General features: G+C 42.4%; 2 protein-coding genes and 2 long non-coding RNA genes across 4 annotated transcripts in view; 1 reads left to right on the top strand and 3 right to left on the bottom strand.

The window, feature by feature from the left end:
- Positions 1-21,401, bottom strand: part of LOC138980802 (uncharacterized) — a 116,732-nt gene that overhangs the window by 43,312 nt on the left and 52,019 nt on the right. The gene's annotated exons all lie outside the window — the stretch shown is intronic.
- On the top strand, positions 1,342-4,300 carry LOC138979636 (uncharacterized). The gene is made up of 2 exons (XR_011460068.1): positions 1,342-1,425; positions 2,939-4,300. It is a non-coding gene; the product is annotated as an uncharacterized lncRNA (long non-coding RNA).
- LOC138979635 (uncharacterized) lies at positions 4,435-16,416 on the bottom strand. Its single transcript, XR_011460067.1, has 3 exons — positions 16,049-16,416; positions 5,628-5,744; positions 4,435-5,036 (listed from the first exon to the last, which is right to left on the bottom strand). It is a non-coding gene; the product is annotated as an uncharacterized lncRNA (long non-coding RNA).
- LOC138980652 (uncharacterized) overlaps positions 20,515-21,401 on the bottom strand; it is a 3,677-nt gene continuing 2,790 nt past the window's right edge. The window contains exon 3 of the mRNA XM_070353561.1: positions 20,515-21,169. Coding sequence (XP_070209662.1) covers positions 21,095-21,169 — 75 coding nt within the window. The 3' untranslated portion in view covers positions 20,515-21,094. The remainder of the gene's footprint in view (positions 21,170-21,401) is intronic.

Below are 21,401 nucleotides of genomic sequence, written 5' to 3'. Positions count from 1 at the left end.
CGATGCGTGACAACAAACTGCGTCGCCCACTCCCGCCGGGAGCGAGCGCAAACTCGACGAATGGCAACATGTTATACATTTGGGTCGAAAACATCTCAAAAAGGGAAGCAAACTATCTTTAACACAAGTAATCTCTTTCCCACTGCGTTTGCCTTGGCTGAAGTAACCTAAATTTAACCTGCTTCAGCACTGGCATGATTGGATTCATAGGGTCCAAAATTTAACAGACATTCTTTCTTTCTTCTTTATATGTTGTTTAACGTCGTTTTCAACCATACAAGGTTATTTAACAGACGCAAAAGTTAGAGAAGCTGGGTCAAGAACGGAAATGGTAGTGCCTTTGCCTTTCTCTTTATGCGAAACGTAAAAGGAGAAACCTCAGCAGCTACTGACTAGTCTGTGGTTTTTAATTCTCCTTGTCAGCCATTGCTGACAAAAACCAGTCTGAGTTATGATATTGATAAACAACAATCAGACCGAACAACGGAGAAAGAAAGAAACGCAAGCAAAAGCAAATAAATTAGAACGAGCTCACCCAAACTTGTGCATGAGAAGCAGGGACCTGTAGACGGGGTGAAACACTGTCCAGAAGACAGTAGGCTAAAAGCCTGCAGCGTAGTGTGAAAAGCGTCCGAGCTACTTGGTGGCTGAAGTAGGAGTGAGTTTCTAACATAGGCGGCGGTCGAGTCACGCGTGATAGGTCACGTGACGGTATGACCTCGACTCTTGTATAGCTTGGGTTATAGGTCAATGCCGTTCTTTTTTAGGGGGTTGCTTCCCCTTTGGGGTGAAGCGTAGTTCAGTGTCCTAGCACTTTAACTGAAGTTAATGCTATCTATGTGAGTTGCGTAAGAATATGTAATTTAATAAAGTTATTGTATTGTATTGTATTGTATTGTATAGACACGTCGTTACGCTTTTTGTCTTCGAACTTTAGTCAACTAAAAGCCTTCTTCCATTTTGTCTGAACACGTCGGTGGCTTTGTCATTGTCTCCATTGCTTCTTTGGATTTGTGGCACTGTCTCCGTTTACTGTTGCACTCGCCCGGAATACTTTTGCGTTTACAACTAGCAAGCAGCGTTTTAGGTTATAATCTTTGTCGGGCGCTGCCTCATCTGCACCGTCTTCAGACTCCTTTCCGATATCGTTCCCGAGTGAAATTGGCATAATTCTTGCTTGCACATTGACTTAGCTGACGACTACAGTCAAAAAACAGTCTCACGGGACGCACGACAACGGAAATGTAGTTCGTCGCGGGACCCGCTCTTTATAGATTTAGTGCGTCCCGGGGCCCCCTTTATGAATTTCTAGTGCGTGATTTCGGCTTCTATAGTGCGTATACACGCCGGAACCTCGGCTGTACCCGCGGATAACCGCGGGCTCTGCAGGCTGTTCACCGCGGACAGAAATTGTCAACACGAGTGGTGAGTGTCTTCACAAAATCGTCTCTGCTTTCTCTAAAATAACATATCATTACAAAACTATTGTTTGTACTTCAACCTAAGGTATTATAGCACCCTATCATCGATTTAATTTTTCCCTTTCGTTCGTATGTGAAGGCTGAGCTTCGAGTATTTGTGCATTTCCTGTAAAAAGTGCCAAAATTCTGACTTTACACATTTATTACGGAAATCCAAGCTTATTAAACAAGTTGCAGTGAATTGGAATGTTGTTACTAATCATTTGTTGACATGTGGCTCAAGTGGTGTTATCTAAAGCCACACGGTTGAGTCGTATTTCTTGAATCTCTGCCGCCACTGAACGATTTTGCGGCTGTGGCCCGCGGGCAGTGCCGGCTGTGGCCCGCGGGCAGTGCCGGCTGTGGCCCGCGGACAGTGTTTTAAAGTAAAAAGTGGTATTTTCACCACTCTTTGAGCCTTTCATGGACGATTGATGATGGAGAGAGAAACTCCTTCGCCCAGCTGACGTTTTCTGAGGCTGTGGAAGAAGAGATGCGAAAAAACGGCGATGAAACGGAGGCAAACTTCTGCAGATTGGTTCGAAACTGGTACCGAGCTGATGATGACGGTGGTTTGGACTCTGCTCTGAGACTTCAGTGGCGACTTTCACTACGAACGTGTCTGCTGCAGAGGTACAACCCACACCACTTTCCTCCGCCCGCAGGCTACGTTGGCGGAATACCGGTTGTAACCTTTGAGTCTCTCCTGACCAACATCGAACGAAAAGCTCAAATGTACTGCTTTGCAGAGGATGGAAGCTTCACTGAATGCCAGGGCACTCTCCACATTAGACGCAGAAAATTTCTTCAGCATCCTGGGTGACTTGAGGAGGAGTTGGTCTAGCCATACGGGGCGGGGATATAGCTCAGTTGGTAGCGCGCTGGATTTGTATTCAGTTGGCCGCTGTCAGCGTGAGTTCGATCCCAGATTCGGCGGAAATTTATTTCACAGAGTCAACTTTGTGTGCAGACTCTCTTCGGTGTCCGAACCTCCCCCCGTGTACACTACATTGGGTGTGCACGTTAAAGATCCCACGATTGACAAAAGGGTCTTTCCTGGCAAAATTGCTTAGGCACAGTTAATAATTGTCTACCTATACCCGTGTGACTTGGAATAATAGGCCGTGAAAGGTAAATATGCGCCGAAATGGCTGCAATCTACTGGCCGTATAAAATTTCATCTCACACGGCATCACTGCAGAGCGCCTAGAACTGTACCCACGGAATATGCGCGATATTAGACTCATTGATTGATTGATTGATTGACGTCCTGCAGACATCCCCCGTGCGCTGAAGACTGCCTGTGAGATGACAATCCTCCAAGCAGACTCGAACAAGTATGTTATATTATATATTCAGACAAATCGAGATACAGACAGACACACACATACAGTTTATAAAATAAAAGAATTTGGTTCGCCGAAAAACCCATTTCTGATCGAGCGCCTTTGGTTTACACAGCTAATTCTATTCATCAGGTCTTTCTTCGTGCACACAACGAGGGCTCCGGTGTACCCCAAACTGCAGGCATGTCCACCAGTCGACCAACTGCCGGAGGAGAGAGAGAGAGAGGAAGTTGGTGTGTCAAACATGTCTTCCATTCAAACAAGGTGCACTTCTCTCTCTCTCTCTAACCGGCACGGTTGGCCTAGTGGTAAGGCGTCCGCCCCGTGATCGGGAGGTCGTGGGTTCGAACCCCGGCCGGGTCATACCTAAGACTTTAAAATTGGCAATCTAGTGGCTGTTCCGCCTGGCGTCTGGCATTATGGGGTTATTGCTAGGACTGGTTGGTCCGGTGTCAGAATAATGTGACTGGGTGAGACATGAAGCCTGTGCTGCGACTTCTGTCTTGTGTGTGGCGCACGTTATATGTCAAAGCAGCACCGCCCTGATATGGCCCTTCGTGGTCGGCTGGGCGTTAAGGAAAAAAAAAATCTCTCTCTCTCTCTCTCTCTCTCTCTCTCTCTCTCTCTCTCTCTCTCTCTCTCTCTCTCTCTCTCTCTCTCTCTCTCTCTCTCTCTCCATGCGTGAGCTTTTTCAATCAACACAAGCGTAATTAAGAAACGTACCCATGAATCGCAAAAGATTCTGTATTAATGCAATTGTGCTTACCTCTCAGGAATCATGATTTCGATATATTTTGCATATAATTTAAGATACTATGTGCAAGATAAAATTCATGTGATACCGCACACTTCATGTTCCATGTGATTACTACTTTGCGATGATGTCAATTGGGCATAACCATGTTGTGTGTGTGTTCTCTTTATACATGTATGTTCTATAAACATATATAAAAAGGAATGTTTGTAAACAAAGTCTTTAATCGTTCTTACTAAACATAATTTGTCAGTAACAGTTTGCTTCTTGCTTCATGACATTTCTTTTCGTGGACTGCCGGCCGAGTGCTTGACCCCCGACATGTTTATCTCCCTATTTGCGTTTCACCTGCGGCCTCTCTCTCTCTCTCTCTCTCTCTCTCTCTCTCTCTCTCTCTCTCTCTCTCTCTCTCTCTCTCTCTCTCTCTCTCTCTCTCTCTCTCTCTCTCTCTCTCCCCCCTCACTTGGATTAAACAAAAAAACGAGCTTGCGAGGGGTCGAACCTCAGTGGAATCTTCTGCTCCGAAGGCAGATGCTTTATCCATGAGGCTATCGCGATCGCCTTAGCGTGCCACCAAAAGTTACGCTAGCGGTGTAACAAAAGAAGAACGGTCACGGTTGAAAAGTAAAATGGTCACGGTTCAAAGAAAACCAGAAAAACTTAGTGAGATGTAGGACTGTCGCCTCACTCCGTTAGCCGTCAGTCAAAAACATGTAAGTTGTAAAATAAAGAAATTAAATCACAGTTTGCTTCTTGCTTCAGGACATTTTAAACAAAAACATGTAAGTTGTAAAAAATAAAGAAATGTGTAAGTTGTAAAATAAAGAAATTAAATCACTGTTGCTTCGTGCAGCAATAAAACACTAATTTGTCCCACACAGTGCGCGTTTGCATTTACTCCCTTGAAGCCATTGGGCACCTTTTCTTTTGATGACGCCTCAAAGACTGTTTCTGCTTGAAGTACATCCGACAAGCGGGACATTGGAACTGCGGCTTTTCGTCGTGGCTGTGCATGTGTTGTCGGAGCATTCGTGCCGATGGAAATGTGCCGCCACAAGTGCTGCAGACAAGAACAGGTATTGGTGCATTCTTGCACACATGGCGATCAAGACTCCTTTTGTTTTGGTACGATCGGCCACATTTTGGGCATCGATGTGGCTTAAGGCCACTGTGACCATTGACATGGCTGTTGTATTCTGCCACGTGTGTGTAAGTCTTCTCGCACACAGTGCAGCGGTATTTCGGCCCTGGTGCCAGTGCATGTTTTTCTTGCAGGTGCTCTTTCAGCGCCTTTTCTTGTTTATAACGATTGCCACATTCTTGGCACAGAACCAGGTGGCTTTGAGAACGACGGCCTGCCTTGCGTGGTGTTGATGTTTTCGGAAGTCGCACAATCGAAGGTACGTCCGCTTCTTCAACTACCACCTCCTCAGTGACGTCCAGGAAGCTGTCCAATGTGATTGCCGAGATCTCCATCTGCCATCAAAAATAGAAATATGAGCTATCGTTGTGTTTATAAAAGGTTTGAAAAATGTCCGATTACATTTCTCTTGAATCGGTCATAGTCCGCACGACCTCAATTTCAAAATGAGTCACTGAATCGTCCCTGAAAGGCTCAAAGAGTGGTGAAAATACCACTTTTTGCTTTAAAAGCACTGTCCGCGGGCCACAGCCGGCACTGCCCGCGGGCCACAGCCGGCACTGCCCGCGGGCCACAGCCGCAAAATCGTTCAGTGGCGGCAGAGATTCAAGAAATACGACTCAACCGTGTGGCTTTAGATAACACCACTTGAGCCACATGTCAACAAATGATTAGTAACAACATTCCAATTCACTGCAACTTGTTTAATAAGCTTGGATTTCCGTAATAAATGTGTAAAGTCAGAATTTTGGCACTTTTTACAGGAAATGCACAAATACTCGAAGCTCAGCCTTCACATACGAACGAAAGGGAAAAATTAAATCGATGATAGGGTGCTATAATACCTTAGGTTGAAGTACAAACAATAGTTTTGTAATGATATGTTATTTTAGAGAAAGCAGAGACGATTTTGTGAAGACACTCACCACTCGTGTTGACAATTTCTGTCCGCGGTGAACAGCCTGCAGAGCCCGCGGTTATCCGCGAGTACAGCCGAGGTTCCGGCGTGGTATAGGACACAGGGACGCGCGCTTTGGGGAGCCCTGCGGTATTATGGGACGTTTAATTTATGAGAAAAAAAATCATTACAATCACATGTACTTCGACCCAAAGATATCTGAAGTGAACAGATAGACAAGCACTTATGATGCAAATAATGAACCTTGCTAGACAGAGATAGAGACTGGATGAAACAAAAACACTTTTTTTTTTTTATAGATGCTTTGAGACTTAGAGATAAGCTGCAAAATGACTATGAGTCGTCGCTATAAAATTCAACATTGAGTGGGTCTTTGAAAGTGAATGTTTACAATTTTTGTCCCAGGAAACACGAATTCAAAGCCGCGATGGTTCCACGTATAAACAGCCTGATTGGTTTTTTATTTATTTTACCAGAACAATAATGAGAACTATTTGTTTGTTCCTACACATAGAGTTGGAGAGATTCAGTTGCAGCTAATTCTACTTCATCCAATGACCTGCCTCTTAGTCTCTGTTAGCTGGTGAATACGCTGCGTATATCATGGGTTTCAGAGCGTATTGCATGGGTTTCAGAGCGTATTGCATGGGTTTCAGAGCGTATTGCATGGGTTTCAGAGCGTATTGCATGGGTTTCAGAGCGTATTGCATGGGTTTCAGAGCGTATTGCATGGGTTTCAGAGCGTATTGCATGGGTTCCAGAGCATATTTCATGGTTATCGAGAGTACTTCATGAACTTCCTGAGTTTAGTTGCAAAACGTATATAAATTCATCCGCTAACATGATTCGTCGTATTTGATTAGAAATACCGTCATTATTTTGTTTAAATGTAAGTGACAATATGCCATTCAAACTATAAATGTACACTTGCTAAACTTTGACAACAATGTCACATCATGTTTTACCAATGAATTACAAAACAAGAAGAGCAAACGCTCGATCGAGTCACTTTCGCAGTTCTGAATATTATATGAGGCATCAGATGGACAGGAAGAAATTGCTATTCACAACACAATGAGTCACGTTCACATAAAATTTGAGCCCGGTCACTTTTATAGTTTCCGAGAAAAGCCCAACGTTAAGTTGTGTGTTGCCGAACAGAAAAGGCTAGTTATCTCCCTTGTTTTTCTGATAACGTTCGTAAAAGGCTACAGATGTAAATACTTTGATGTAAAGAATAATCCTACAAAGTTTCAATCACATCCGATGAACTTGGTCAAAGATATAAAATGTCTAATTTTTCCTTTGACGCTGACCTGTGACCTTGAAAAAGGTCAAAGGTCAACGAAACCATCGTTAAAGTGTAGAGGTCATTGGAGGTCACGACTAAACAAAATATGAGCCCGATCGCTTTGATAGTTTCCGAGAAAAGTCCAACGTTAAGGTGGTGTCTACGGACGGCCGGCCGGACGGCCGGCCGGACAGACTAACACTGACCGATTACATAGAGTCACTTTTTCTCAAGTGACTCAATAAAAACTCAAAACCAGAATCTCTTTGAGAAAAATATAAAACATCAAGGGGGAAAACTCTGGTTGTCAAAACCCATGTCGTACGTTTACAGTGACGCATTCAGCTCATTTCAAGTCGTTCTAAGACAATCTCCTTCGTTTAAAGGCATATGTAATTGTGTGTGTGTGTGTGTGTGTGTGTGTGTGTGTGTGTGTGTGTGTGTGTGTGTGTGTGTGTGTGTGTGTGTGTGTGTGTGTGTGTGTGTGAGTTGTGTCTGTGTGTGCATGACAGTGTAATGTACGTATGTATGCATGCATGGTGATGTGTGTCTGCATATGTGTCTGGTTGGTTTTTATTTTATTTTTACCGTGCCGTGCCAAGATGAAATCCTTTTGCAAAATTGGTGAATAAATATCTTGTGTATGTACTCGATGACTATACACGCTAATTGCTTTACCAACAGCTGGAGACATGCTAAATTAAGTTCCCTGCAAAATATTGTGGTCTAGGACCCCTTCAATGTTGAGATATGTTAATTTTCATTTTGATCTGGATCGTCCTATTTATAGATTTGGCAACACATGTAACGTTGATGCAAGGGAGCTAACACCGCGGCTTTGTTGACATCCTCACTTTTTCAGAGGCTAGAACAAGCTGTAATGCATGGTCCGCGCATGGTGACATATCGTCATTATATGGTCTTATGGTGCGTTTGACATCGATTATGGGCAAACTACACTTTGTAAACACGGGAGCGCGTACATATGCCTTTAAGTACTGCTGACAAGTTTCCGCATTTGTTAATTATCCAAAATGTGCCGTTGAAGCACTAAAGTTACACGTAGCGGTTAATATTAAATCCGAAAGCGTCTCCGGCGCGCACCACCGGTCACTGTGTAGGGTTCAAGGCGAGTAACTTTCGAACAAAGTTTGTTTGTTTTTTTGCTTAACGCCCAGCCGACCACGAAGGGCCATATCAGGGCGGTTTCGAACAAAGTAATCAGCAGCAAAATCAACATCTAACTATGCTTTTTCGACAAGAGAAAACTAAAAACAAGTCGCGTAAGGCGAAAATACAATATTTAGTCAAGTAGCTGTCGAACTCACAGAATGAAACGCAATGCCATTTTACTCGTAGCATCGTCAGGCCACCGCTCATGGCAAAGGCAGTGAAATTGACAAGAAGAGCGGGGTAGTAGTTGCGCTAAGAAGGATAGCACGCTTTTTTGTACCTCTCTTTGTTTTAACTTTCTGAGCGTGTTTTTAATCCAAACATATCATATCTATATGTTTTTGGAATCAGGAACCGACAAGGAATAAGATGAAAGTGTTTTTAAATTGATTTGGACAATTTAATTTTGATAATAATTTTTATATATTTAATTTTCAGAGCTTGTTTTTAATCCGAATATAACATATTTATATGTTTTTGGAATCAGCAAATGATGGAGAATAAGATAAACGTAAATTTGGATCGTTTTATAAATTTTTATTTTTTTTACAATTTCAGATTTTTAATGACCAAAGTCATTAATTAATTTTTAAGCCACCAAGCTGAAATGCAATACCGAACCCCGGGCTTCGTCGAAGATTACTTGACCAAAATTTCAACCAATTTGGTTGAAAAATGAGAGCGTGACAGTGCCGCCTCAACTTTCACGAAAAGCCGGATATGACGTCATCAAAGACATTTATCAAAAAAATGAAAAAAACGTATGGGGATATCAATCCCAGGAACTCTCATGTCAAATTTCATAAAGATCGGTCCAGTAGTTTGGTCTGAATCGCTCTACACGCACGCACGCACGCACACACACACACACACACATACACACACACATACACCACGACCCTCGTTTCGATTCCCCCTCGATGTTAAAATATTTAGTCAAAACTTGACTAAAACCTCGTTTCGATTCCCCCTCGATGTTAAAATATTTAGTCAAAACTTGACTAAATATAATGAAAGTGTAGGCCCTTTGTTTTATTCATTTCTTGTTCGAATTCAGTAATTAAAGTCCCAGTATGTCTCAAATGGTTTGCAAAACAATTTAAATCTTCTGATGAAAAAAGCAGTTCGATCTAACCTTATTGAACACACTTGCAATAGCATTTAATAGCATTAAATGAAACAGTTCGTTTGAATTGCTATTTAGCTAATGTAAACCACACACCAGATTTCGTGGTTTTTCTAACCCCTGAGCCATCGTGAACACATGTGATCCACTTTCTTCTTTTTCACAATTTAGTCATTAGTTTGTGATTTCAATGCGACTGGCTGTATCTGCAATAGCACGTTATTGTGTACCTATGATTCTGAAACGCAACAAACGGCTGCGAGTCACACAAACTTATCGGCGGCGGTTGGCTTCAATTTCAAAGAAAGCAAGCACTATGCAGAAAAATCGTCTGCTTTGAGACACGTACGACCTTGCGTGAACTGCTTCCGGGCCACCTTTTTTAAAACCTTCAAACCTTCGAATTGTACTGATCTTGTCTTGGTGAAAATAGAAATCTGTTGTGATTAAATAATGTTTGTGTAATAAGCTGTCAATTTATTATTTACATTTTAAAAGTTAGTTCTACCGCCAAAACGAGGCGCATGATTGTCCGATCAGACAGTCTTCTAAAAATCAATTCTTTGAAAATGTCTCACTCTCGACGGAAAGCAACCAGGATGTTCCCGTTCAGTGAGCGCTCAAATGGAAGTATGTTTGTACTGTATGTAGAGGCTCGGGGAACTCAGTGATCAGAAACTGATGGTTTACGGGAGGCTGTGTGTGCCTTTAATGCGGAGAAGGGAACAGTTACTATATAGCTTTGCGCATGAATATTGTTACGCGGAAGGTCTTGGCGAGAGGAAAACAGGCACCAGAAGGTTTTATTCTGATAATCATCGGTCCACGCTATCGCTCATGTCTCACTGGCAGGATGGATAATTACTACGCGGAGTAAAGGCCGAAATCTATTGTGACAGGGTGACCAGGGTGACCAGTGACCAACTATAGAGTAAGCTGTTGTCATTGCCCAGTTTAGTCTTTGTTGCCGATCATTTTGTGTTAGGTGTCTATTCATTATCTGTTAACAAAAAGTACTGGTGTGCACCAGCCGTGTTCAGCCAGCTGCAAACAATTAAATCTCCTGCTGGGTAAAGGAAGTTCCTTATCTCCTTTTGAAGTGGGCGGTGCAATTGTCAAAGGTTTGCCGTAGACGAGACCGTGGGCCCCCAGGTGGTCGTTATGTAATGTACTACCAGCCAGACTGGGTATCTCGGGCCAGCCGAGGTTTGGCAAGTGAGTGTCATTCCTTTTGATCGGGTAGATCATAGGAGATGCCAGGTGACTTGGAAGGGTTTGGTCCCTTAACCCCCCCCCCCCTTCTTTGTTTACTTGTTTGACCAATGCGATGCGATGTCAGTTTTGTTAGCTAACTGTTGATTGGATGATTGTTACTCTAGCTAAAGTTGAATTATGTGTGTACATATGTGAGAGTGTGAGAGAGAACTAAGAGAACTCTGAGAGACACGGGAGAGAGTGGACGTTTTTTGGTAGCGTGCTCCACTGACTGAGGAGATGTAGTTCAATTAAGTATTGTGGGCCACCGGCTTCGGTCGGGTTGGTGAAGAGGAGGAGGGAAGATCGAAAGACACAGAAATAAAGTGTGCCATGCCAGTATACTGCTGTTGTTGTAACAATGTCATCTGTTGTGGATGAAATGGAGAGAAGGACGTGTATGTCTTTGTACGTGTGTGTGTCCACGTGAGTGAAAGTCCAGTGAGTCCGTAACACAAGAGAAGAGAAACCAAGGAACATTCTTTTCCGAACCTCTACAAATGGCCTCGTCAGACAGGATGTGTTACTAAAACGGACTCAGAAGTTCCTGGACTCAGAAGAAGTGATGGATTGTGACAACTTCACTCTTCACTGTCAGTACTGGTGATGACGGACCTTTCCTGCCTGAGGAGATGCGTACTCCATGGTGTCTTCGACGATCGACATATCCTGTCCTGTGCGTTCCTGCGTTGCTGTTGCTGTAATCTTCGTTCCTGTCCTGGTAGGTGTGTTCCTGTCCTGGTAGCTGTGTTCCTGTCCTATACTACGATGCCTGTGGTATGCTGTTCCCGTTTCCCGCTGTCATGTGTCATCCGATGCATGGTGTGTGTAATTTCACAATTGGTGTGTAGTGCTGTGTTGGTGTTCATCACCAGAGTGAATTCTGGAATTGGAATTATGATGAACGGTACGTGGAAGTCTTCAAAGACTCATGGATTTGCATTAACTCGCTGCGACCGGACTTTTATTCAAGGAACTTTAAGGATCGGCCGACCTTGTTGTGAATTAATATCAGTCCATCAAACAAGTGAGCAGTGTATCCCCCGATAGTGCTCTACATGTGTTATTCATCATGTTCTGCTGAGGTGTGCATTATCGGACAGTGAGTCGAATGACGTAAGTAACGGTTGAGCGCGTCTTGAAGTGACACAGTGAGGCATCGTTTTATGGTTGTTATTTGTGAATTTCCGTTTTTTATTTACGTTGAAATGCGTTCATTTTGACATTGTTTGTCACGATTTAGTGACATGGATCGAGAAAGTGTCACTCTGTGGGGTGCCTTCTCTTGGCCAATTGCGATAGAAAGCGCCTATGCTTTCTGTCAACGGCTTGGTTTTAGCTGACAGAGCATAGCGAACACGGGTATTTCGTGTCGCACGGGTTTCACGTGGGTGATTTCTGCTGTCGGGGCAAAACTGGCGATAGCTGAACTTGGAACGTGACAAGGTGAGTCACCTGATTTTGTCAAGGTTGTCTGTGTGAGACATGTTAACTGGACACTCGAAACTCAGCAGCGAGAGAGAAGCGTCGGTGTCTTATTTCCTACGAGTTTGAAGGACTTCAACACGTTTTAAATACTTCACTGTATATCAACGTGCCGTGCTGCTTGCCAGTCGGGCTTCGGGGAACTCCAAGGACAGACCACCTTCTCTTTGTTTACATGCTGACTGACAGTCGGGGCGTCAAAGTTTCTTCGCTGTGCGGTAAAGGTTTTTCACCGCATAAGGATTCAGCGCAAGAGGGAGAATGGTGGGTTTACCGTTGACGAACGGGTGTCATTCAAAAGGAAGCGCATTCGCTTAAAAGAGAGAGCTACCTACATAAGGCTGTTGAGGTAATAAATCATTATTTAACGCTTTTGACGAGTCTGTGTTTGTGGAATGAAATACTCTCTGTTGTTCTTTCCAGGTAGCGCATAATTTGCTCTTTGTGACGCTAAAATACTAATCTGTATATGGTTTTTGCAGATATGGAGAGAAAGAAGGAAAATAGCTGATTTGTTGTTGTAAAAGTTCGTTTGTGCAGGCCCACGTGCTCGATGAGATATGTAAAGGTGACATGTTTAAAGGTGGTATGTGAGGGGTAGCATGACATGTTTAGTGCACCGATGCTTTTTGTTGCAGCCTTTTCTACGTTACTACGGGATGCTGTAACCGGATTGTCTACGGTACTACTTGTCTACGTAAACTGCTAACCTGGTGTTCTGGTGTCTGGGGGGTTGCTGTCGCTGTTGTCGTCCTACCAGCTACAACTCTACTTTTTCTGGTAGACTACGGAAGGACCTTCAGCGACTGAGTGAGGCGCCTGATGTCTCCACTGTTCCCTGCTTCGTTGCCACGCTAGCCGGCACTACATTCAACGGAGCAGTTGTGGAGACTACAGACTAATTACGGGCCGCCCACTCAGTGGCAAAAAGCTAAGTTGCACCATGTCTTTTGCACCCTTCTTACCACCAAGTCATCTGTATTATTTATGATTACACTCGAGTGGTGACGACGTGGGGTGTGCGACACCTGCATGCATTAGCACTTTAAGGCAGATCAGTAACTTTTCCTAACTATACACGGGATCAGCGTGTTATTATTATTTTCTGTACTTTAACTGGCATTTTTGTCAGTGACCACTTGTTTTTACGTTTTGAACGTAAAAGGAACATCTTTTGGAGTGAAGTCTCGAGGGAGGTGGCGTGATATTACATAAACAGGCGTCTGAAACTTATACTTTTGTTGATTCTATTATATTGAAACGTGACATTGTTAAACATGTTGATTTCTAAGCACGATGGATATCTTTGTTCATAGCTTGCAGTGTATGATGTATGATGCTTTGATTCGTGGGATGAGTTGTATACATTTGTGGTTGAGGGTCGGGCACAGGCAGACAGTATTGAGACAAGTCTGATGGGAATGCCAATTAAGGTGGATGCAGCGAGTCAGTACTAGTTAAACCTTCCCATAAGGTCTGGTATAATGATTTTTTCGCAAGGTGTATTGTGGGTTGTATTTGTTTTTGTTTTGTTTTTTTCACTCCTGCAAAATGTAACGGTGGTTGATCTAGCCTTGTAATCTATCAGTAGGGCTTGGGTTTTGATCGTTTTAATGTAAGGTTTTAAAGTATTGTGTCATGCACATTGTAGAATATGAACGAGAGAATTATGTCATGTGGAATCAGCTGTCTGTTATCAGTGTCTTGTGTTGTGATTTACACCCAACAAATCATGTGTATCTAACTTTTTTCAGCTTTCTTTTGGTGACAATGTGTTTGAGAGTGAATACTTGAGTAATATGTTGGATGACTTTGAGGATTTTAGGATGTTGTAAGAGTGGATGGGTATACTTGATTCACTGTGTTATACTTTGATGCTTAGATGTTTCGTCAAGAGCGCTAAGTATGTATCTTAGTTGACATCATGTCAGCATAGTGTCTGCTTGTTTTGCATGAAGAGTACGGGGAAGGTGTTGCTATGTCAATTTGTAGGTATCTATAGTTGCATAGTATTGGGCACCATGTCGGTTTTTGTTTTGTTTATGCCATTTCTTTAGCATCTTGATTTTGTGGAATGATTCTAAGCATTGTGAGAGTTCATTTGTTTGCACATTATTACTGTATTGTGAGTGGAGTGAGTGAGTTGTTCTTTGTCTGATTTTAGCGTGCCGTGTTGTTGTAGCATTGAAATGCATTTCTTTTTATCGCTGTTGTTCGTGGTCGTGACACGAGGACGTGTCACATAGAAAGTATGTGTGACAGGGTGACCAGTCACCAACTATAGAGTAAGCTGTTGTCATTGTTCAGTTTAGGCTTTGTTGTGATCAGTTTGTGTTTGGTGTCTATTCATTATATGTTAACAAAACGTGCTGGTGTGCACCAGCCAGCTGCAGACAATTAAATCTCCTGCTGGGCGAAGGAAGTTCCTTATCTCTTTTTGAAGTGGGCGGTGCACTTGTCAGATGCTTGCCGTAGACGAGACCCTGGGCCCCCAGGTGGTCGTTATGTAATGTGCCGCCAGCCAGACTGGGTATCTCGGGCCAGCCGGGGTTTGTCAAGTGGGTGTCATTCCTTTTGATCGGGTAGATCATAGGAGATGCCAGGTGGCTTGGAAGGTTTTGGTCCCTTACCCCCACCCCCCTTCTTTGTTTACTAATGTTTGACCAATGCGACGTCAGTTTTGTTAGCTAACTGTTGATTGGATGTTGTGACTCTAGCTAAAGTTGAATTCTGTGTGTACATGCTAGAGTGTGGGAGAGAACTCTGAGAGACACGGGAGAGAGTGGACGTTTTTTTGGTAGCGTGCTCCACTGACTGTGGAGATGTAGTTCAATTAAGTATTGTGGGCCACCGGCTTCGGTCGGGTTGGTGAAGAGGAGGAGGGAAGATCGAAAGACACAGAAATAAAGTGTGCCATGCCAGTATACTGCTGTTGTTGTCACAATGTCATCGTTTGTGGATGAAATGGAGAGAAAGACGTGTATGTCTTTGTACGTGTGTGTGTCCGAGAGAGTGAGTCCGTAACACAAGAGAAGAGAAAACAAATAGAGCATTCTTTACCGAACCTCTACACTTTCAAAACAAGAATACAGAGTTATCTCCCTTATGTTTTTCGCTAATGTTTCTGATCAAAAGACGAAAGTGATTGCACAATGGACGACTTCGACAGTGATCTCCGTTCTGTTCTTCACAGTTATGATAAAAACATCGTGCAAAGTCGAAATTTTGAGACCGCTGTGGGAAGGAGACCCTGATATTGTTGCATCACTCCCAACTGGTTACGGAAAAAGTATCGTCCGCTCCGTAGCCATTTTGTTATGATCACGTGACAAAGTTGATTATTATGTGACACTTTTGCCATATTTAGAGCTGTTTGCACAGTAAATTCATCAGCAAAAAAAATAGCTCGCTTGAAACTGTCTTATATAACAATTCCTTTGTAATTTAAAAATTACACACCATGACAAATCATTATTGACGATCGCGAATAACACATTACGAAAAGCTCTAAATATGTAAAAAAAAAAATAAAAAAAATAAAAATCGACTTATAAATCGACTTCTTCTCCAGAAGGAGAAAACAAAGGCATCCTGTCAGAGATAAAATGAGACCCGAAGGAACTCATTTTACCTGAGTTCAGGATGCAGAAGGTTTGTGTTAAACAAGTTAGAATGTAAATTTGATGAAAGCTTCGTGGTCAAAGGATATAAAACTTACACACCTCGTCCTGGATAGCTTGCATATTTTCCCGAGGGTCGATTTCCAGGTATTCCCCCGCCAGAGGCTCGGAATATACCTGAAAATCGACCCTCAGGAAAATATGCAAGCTATTTAGAACTCGAGTTGTGTAACCTATATTAACTTTTTTGTTGTAAGTAGAGATATAACAGCCATATCACATGACGCAATTAATGTCGAGTAAGATGTTATGGCTGTGGAAATACATGTGCGGGCTGCCTTCCTTTTCGGTACAAATGATGTGCAGTAACGGTAGTCCCCGTTTGTTTGTTTTTAAACATCTAAACCCAGGATAATCATAAATATAACTCATCTTTAAGTGACAGAAATCGTGTGTCCACAACACAACACTAAACTCACGTGACTCTGTAGGAGAAAGGTCCTCTGTCGATCCACTCATTCCATGTCCCCTTGTCTCGCTTCAATCCTACCCACCACGTTCTGTTCTTGTCCAATGCTTTCAGCTTTTTCAACAACTTTCTCTGCACGTGAAACACAGTAAAACCAAGTCGGTCAGACCTACTCTATACTCTTGCCTCAGCATGTCTGTCTTTCTGTATGTGTGCCTGTCTGTCTGTCTGTCTGTCTGTCTGTCTGTCTGTCTGTCTCTCTCTCAGTTCAGTTCAGTTCAGTTCTCTTTATGCTTATTATACTACTACTCAGAATTAACGGTGGATCCCTCGTTTAATGAAAGTGAAACAAGGCAAGGCAAGGCAAGACAAGGCAAGGCAAGTACTGCATGGCAAGGAAAGGCAAGGACTGCATGGCAAGGCAAGGACTGCAAGGCAAGGCAAGGCAAGGCATGGCACATTTATTTCAAGAAACCCGATGGGGATACTTGAAAAAAACAAGAACAAGAAAGAAATGCAGGCAGTTCCACGAATACATACATGTTGTATATAAACTCATTCCGATGGAGAACAAAAAACAGTTTTACAATATGGATTTCAAGTCTCCAAAATAGGAATTCCCGGGTTATGGCAACATTCATTAATACGTAACATTGCGGAGAAGAAAACTACAATAAACTGTCTATATCATTTTTACTTATCAACGCCAGTTTAAAATTCGTTTGAAATACCTTTCATAAAGTGAATTAAACTTAACAATATTTTTTTTTTTTAAATAGAAGTTTGAACTTAATTACATTACGATTTTTGCGATACTTAAATAGAATTCATTTTTTCTGAGTTCGCAACAAAAAAAAACTGCAGTTAAACACATCTATCTATATATATATACGACTTGTGTCTGTCTGTCTGTCTGTCTGTCTGTCTGTCTGTTTGTCTGTTCGCGATGCACGGACAAAGTTCTCGGTGGATCTTTTTCAAATTTGGACGCCGTATTCAGCTACACCCCGGACACAACCTCATCGATGAGATAATTCAACACGTGCTCTCAGCGCGCAGCGCTGTGCGCGCTGAACCGATTTTTTTTGTTTTTGTTGTTGTTGTTGTCAGGATCCACTACCAGTAACTCTTCCTTATCTTCTCCAGTGTTTTCACCCGCGATTATCTCCCTTCCTCCGTGTGGCGTCAATCCATATTCCCGTTACTACGTTACTATTTTTAGAAGGTCACTCCACGTTACTATTTTTAGAAGGTCTCCAGTCTTTTGCGCGTTTATCTCCTTTACTTCGTGCGCCGGCAAAGCCGGTACACCCGGCAAAGCCGGGTCCCAGGCACAGCCTGGTATTCGGCTCTACTTCTTCCCGGCAAAGCCGATACCCGGCGAAGCGGGTAATCATCTAGTATGTCATAAAGAAATCCATCGACAATATCATCATTATTGCACTTTACGCACACTCTTTCATTCTGTGTTACATTAATAAACCTTCCTTTCTGGATTGGCAACTTGTGATTTAGCGTTCTAAAGCGCAAAAATAATAATCTCAAATTATGTGGTAACACTTTCAAATATTCGTCGAACATGAGCGTCTGTTTATGCAGCCGATAATGATAAAACATGTCACTGGAATTTAAATCAGAAAACCACATCTGCACATATTGGTCTTTCAAACACTGTAATGATTTTAACTTGAACCAAGGGCTAGAACAATTCAGATTCCAATGGTTTATCCACATTCCACTTAGGCCAGGGTTATTTAACGTTGTCTCTATACAATTCAAATAGGGTGATTTATATATATATATATATCCTCTATATACTGACGATACCAAAAAAAAGGGTATATTATACTGGAAAACTTATATTTGCAATTAACATTCAACACCTTAACCCAAAAATTTAAAATTCTATATTTTGCCTGATTTTCCAGTGAGTACCTTCCAATTTTGCCATAAACCATATTGCCAGGAGTTGACTTACCCAACTTCAAAACAATTTGATAAAATCGTAATTGCAATTTTGATGCTAACTTTAACTTACCAGGGCCCTTATTCAGGAAGTATCCGACAGGTTTTTTTTCCGAACGAGAAATAGAAAACTTCCGATAACACCCCTATCGTGGAATTCATGAACAACCGATAGCGCCTATCGTAGTCACTGTCCTACGATACAGTTAGAGGTGCCTATCCCTACCGATAAGCACTGTTGTCGGTACGATAACTTTGATTTGATGATGGCAGCCATCAGTGTGCAGCGTTACTGGGAAAGAAGAAACATTCTAAGACATACGATTTTGGGAGACGAGATACATGCACAAATTTATATTCCGCATGCACAATATTTCGCAGTTGACTGTTGACGGATATGATAAATGACAACATTCAGTTTTCAAACAGAATGGGTGCCTTGCCCCTTGTCTCTCAAGTGATACTCGCGTTGCGGTTTCACGCGTCTGGTTGATTTTAAGATGGTTGCGGCCAGCCAGCAAGCGGACCCTTGACAGGGCTCAGCAACTACGTCAGGCGCACGCGCAGAGCGACCGTAAACGTGGGAATCCCCTCGCTAGTTATCGATGAGGCTGTCCGATGCCTGTGAATACGGCAATACGACAACAATTATCTGACCGAGAGCTATCAAACTTCGAGGCGCTTCTCGTACGACAAGTAGTCGGAAAGTCGTGGATAGGCCGGATGGGGGGGGGGGGGGGGCTAGAGACTGAAACACAGAGAGAGAGAGAGAGAGATAGAGAGAGAGAGAGATAGAGAGAGAGAGGGGGAGATAGAGAGAGAGAGAGAGAGAGAGAGAGAGAGAGAGAGAGACTTAGACTTAGACTTATTGACATAAAGGGTAAACATTTTAAGCCAAGGGCCTAATCTTACAACGTGCCCTTTACATTCACACTAACACATCCGCACGCATATAAACAACATAATATAATGAATTCATATAGGCATAACATGTAAATGTACAGTAAATAAGCATAAGCACCACGGCCACACGAAACACAAAATCTAATATACGAAGTAAAACAATATGAATACTATATGCTATGAATATGTAATATGACGTGAATATAATTACATAGTAATATTAATATAGTATAGTATACATTAGACATAACTGTAAGATTCACATGATTATGTCACCGCGGGTGTGTACTTACAGAGAACAGTTTAGATGTTTTTTTAAAGATTTAAAAATATTTACAGATTTGCTAGTTTTAACATTCGAAGGAAGAGAGTTCCACCTTGACGGCCCAGCAAAGGCAAAACTAGTTTTATATAGATCTACACGGGTCCTTGGTAGTAGATATTTATCTGATCCGTATCTCTCAGGAGCCTCGGTTATGAATGCATTCAAGTATGGTGGTGCTAGCCCATGGAGTGCCTTGTACATTAACACTGCAATGTTATAGTCAAACTGCTCCTGCAGTGAAAGTAAACTAGCAGCTTTAAGCTTTTCTGACGTTGACAGATACGGGTTAGTAACAATTAGCTTTGCCCCTCTTCTGTGCAGGGAATTTAATTTTTGATTTTCGCTCGCACCGCACCATACAGTAGAAGCATAATTGATAAAAGATTGGCAGTGTGCCACAACAAACATTTTTAGACCTTCCGCTTCTACAAAGGGTTTTAATCTGGATAAAAGATACAGATTTTTGGAGAGCTTTTTGCAAATATTATTGATATGTACATTCCACCGAAGCTCCTGGTCAACTACGATTCCTAATACCTTGTGTGATTTAACCTGCTCTATGGGATCAGTGTTCAGCTTAAGGTTAAGAATAAGGGGTGCTCTCTGGTGTTTCTGTCTGGATGTTATGACCATACTATTTGATTTCTTAGGGTATAATGTCATTTTATTTTGAACGCACCATTTAAAAACATCATTTATTCCCTGTTGAAGATAGTATTGCACCTGATTTAACGTTTTTGAGGACGAGTGAAGGGAACTGTCATCGGCAAAGAGCTCACAAGACACATTGTGATTTTTCATATGCAAGGGCAGGTCGTTGATAAAAATGCAAATTAATAAGGGCCCCAAAATAGAACCTTGAGGAACTCCGCATTTTAAGTAACCATCGCCTGAATATTGACCGTTTACGTAGACGCGCTGGGTTCTGTTTGATAAAAATGATGTAAGCAGGTTTACCGTGTGACTGCTGTGCGTGTAATACTCAAGCTTGCGAATGAGAAGAGTATGGTCTACTGTTTCAAAGGCTGAGAGAGAGAGATGATGATGATGATGATGATGATGATGAAACTTTATTTTTCAAGGATACAGGTTTAAGGCGACGCCTTTTCTTACAACCGGTCCTTACTTCTAATACAAATGTCTAAAAAATGATAAACAAGTAAAGCATGTCACGTTTCAATAGATCACAAAAGGTGATTATGAACGGTTAGTTACTGCTAACTAACTAACCACACCACGATCCACTCTCGCAGTCATACAAATAGATAGAATCAACAAAAGTATAAGTTTCAGACGCCTGTTTAATATACTATCTCGCCACCTCCCTCGAGACTTCACTCCAAAAGATGTTTTTACGTTCAAAACGTAAAAAAGGGGACAAAAAATGCCAGTTAAAGTTTAGAAAATGATAATAACACGCTGATCTCGTGTAAAGACAGGAAAAAGCGCTGGTTAAATGCAGTTGTCACAACCCACGTCGTCACCACTCAAATATAATCACAAACAGTAAAAGATGACTTGGTGGTAAAAGGGCGCAATGGCACGGTACACTTAGCTTTAGTTACGGAGTGGGCGACCCGTAATTAGACCTTCCCCGCTACTGCTTCGTTGATTGGAGTGCCGGCTGGCGTGGAACGAAGCAGGGAATCGTGGGGAAATCAGGCGCCTCACTCAGCTGTTGAAGACAACGGGTGGTCGTGTAGGTGACGTCACTGCCTGCCGGAAGACCCCTGCAGACGGTGACGGCCTAACCAGTTATCCCAGCAGCAGCAACAGCATACAGCACCTCGACACCAGGTTACACTGTACAGCTCCGCGACATCAGGTTACATAGGTAGTAGATACCAGATAAAGATGTTCCGGTTACCGCTGCGTAGTAGATACCGGTGAATTCGATGAGTAGGAAAAACCGCTGAATCCGATGAGTAGGAAATAAGGCTGCAACAAAAAGCATTGGTGCACTAAACATACCACGCAACCCTTCACCCTCCACCTTCAAACTTGTCACCTTTACATATTTCATCGAGCACGAGGCCTGCACAAACAAACTTTTAAAACAACAAATCAGCTATTTTCATTCCTTCTCTCCATATCTGCAAAAAACATATACAGATTATTATTTTAGCGTCACAAAGAGCAAATTATGCGCTATCCTGGAAAGAACAACAGA

This window comes from Littorina saxatilis, linkage group LG11 (assembly GCF_037325665.1).
Source record: "Littorina saxatilis isolate snail1 linkage group LG11, US_GU_Lsax_2.0, whole genome shotgun sequence".
Taxonomy (NCBI): domain Eukaryota; kingdom Metazoa; phylum Mollusca; class Gastropoda; order Littorinimorpha; family Littorinidae; genus Littorina; species Littorina saxatilis.
This window is presented reverse-complemented; position numbering and strand designations above follow the sequence as displayed.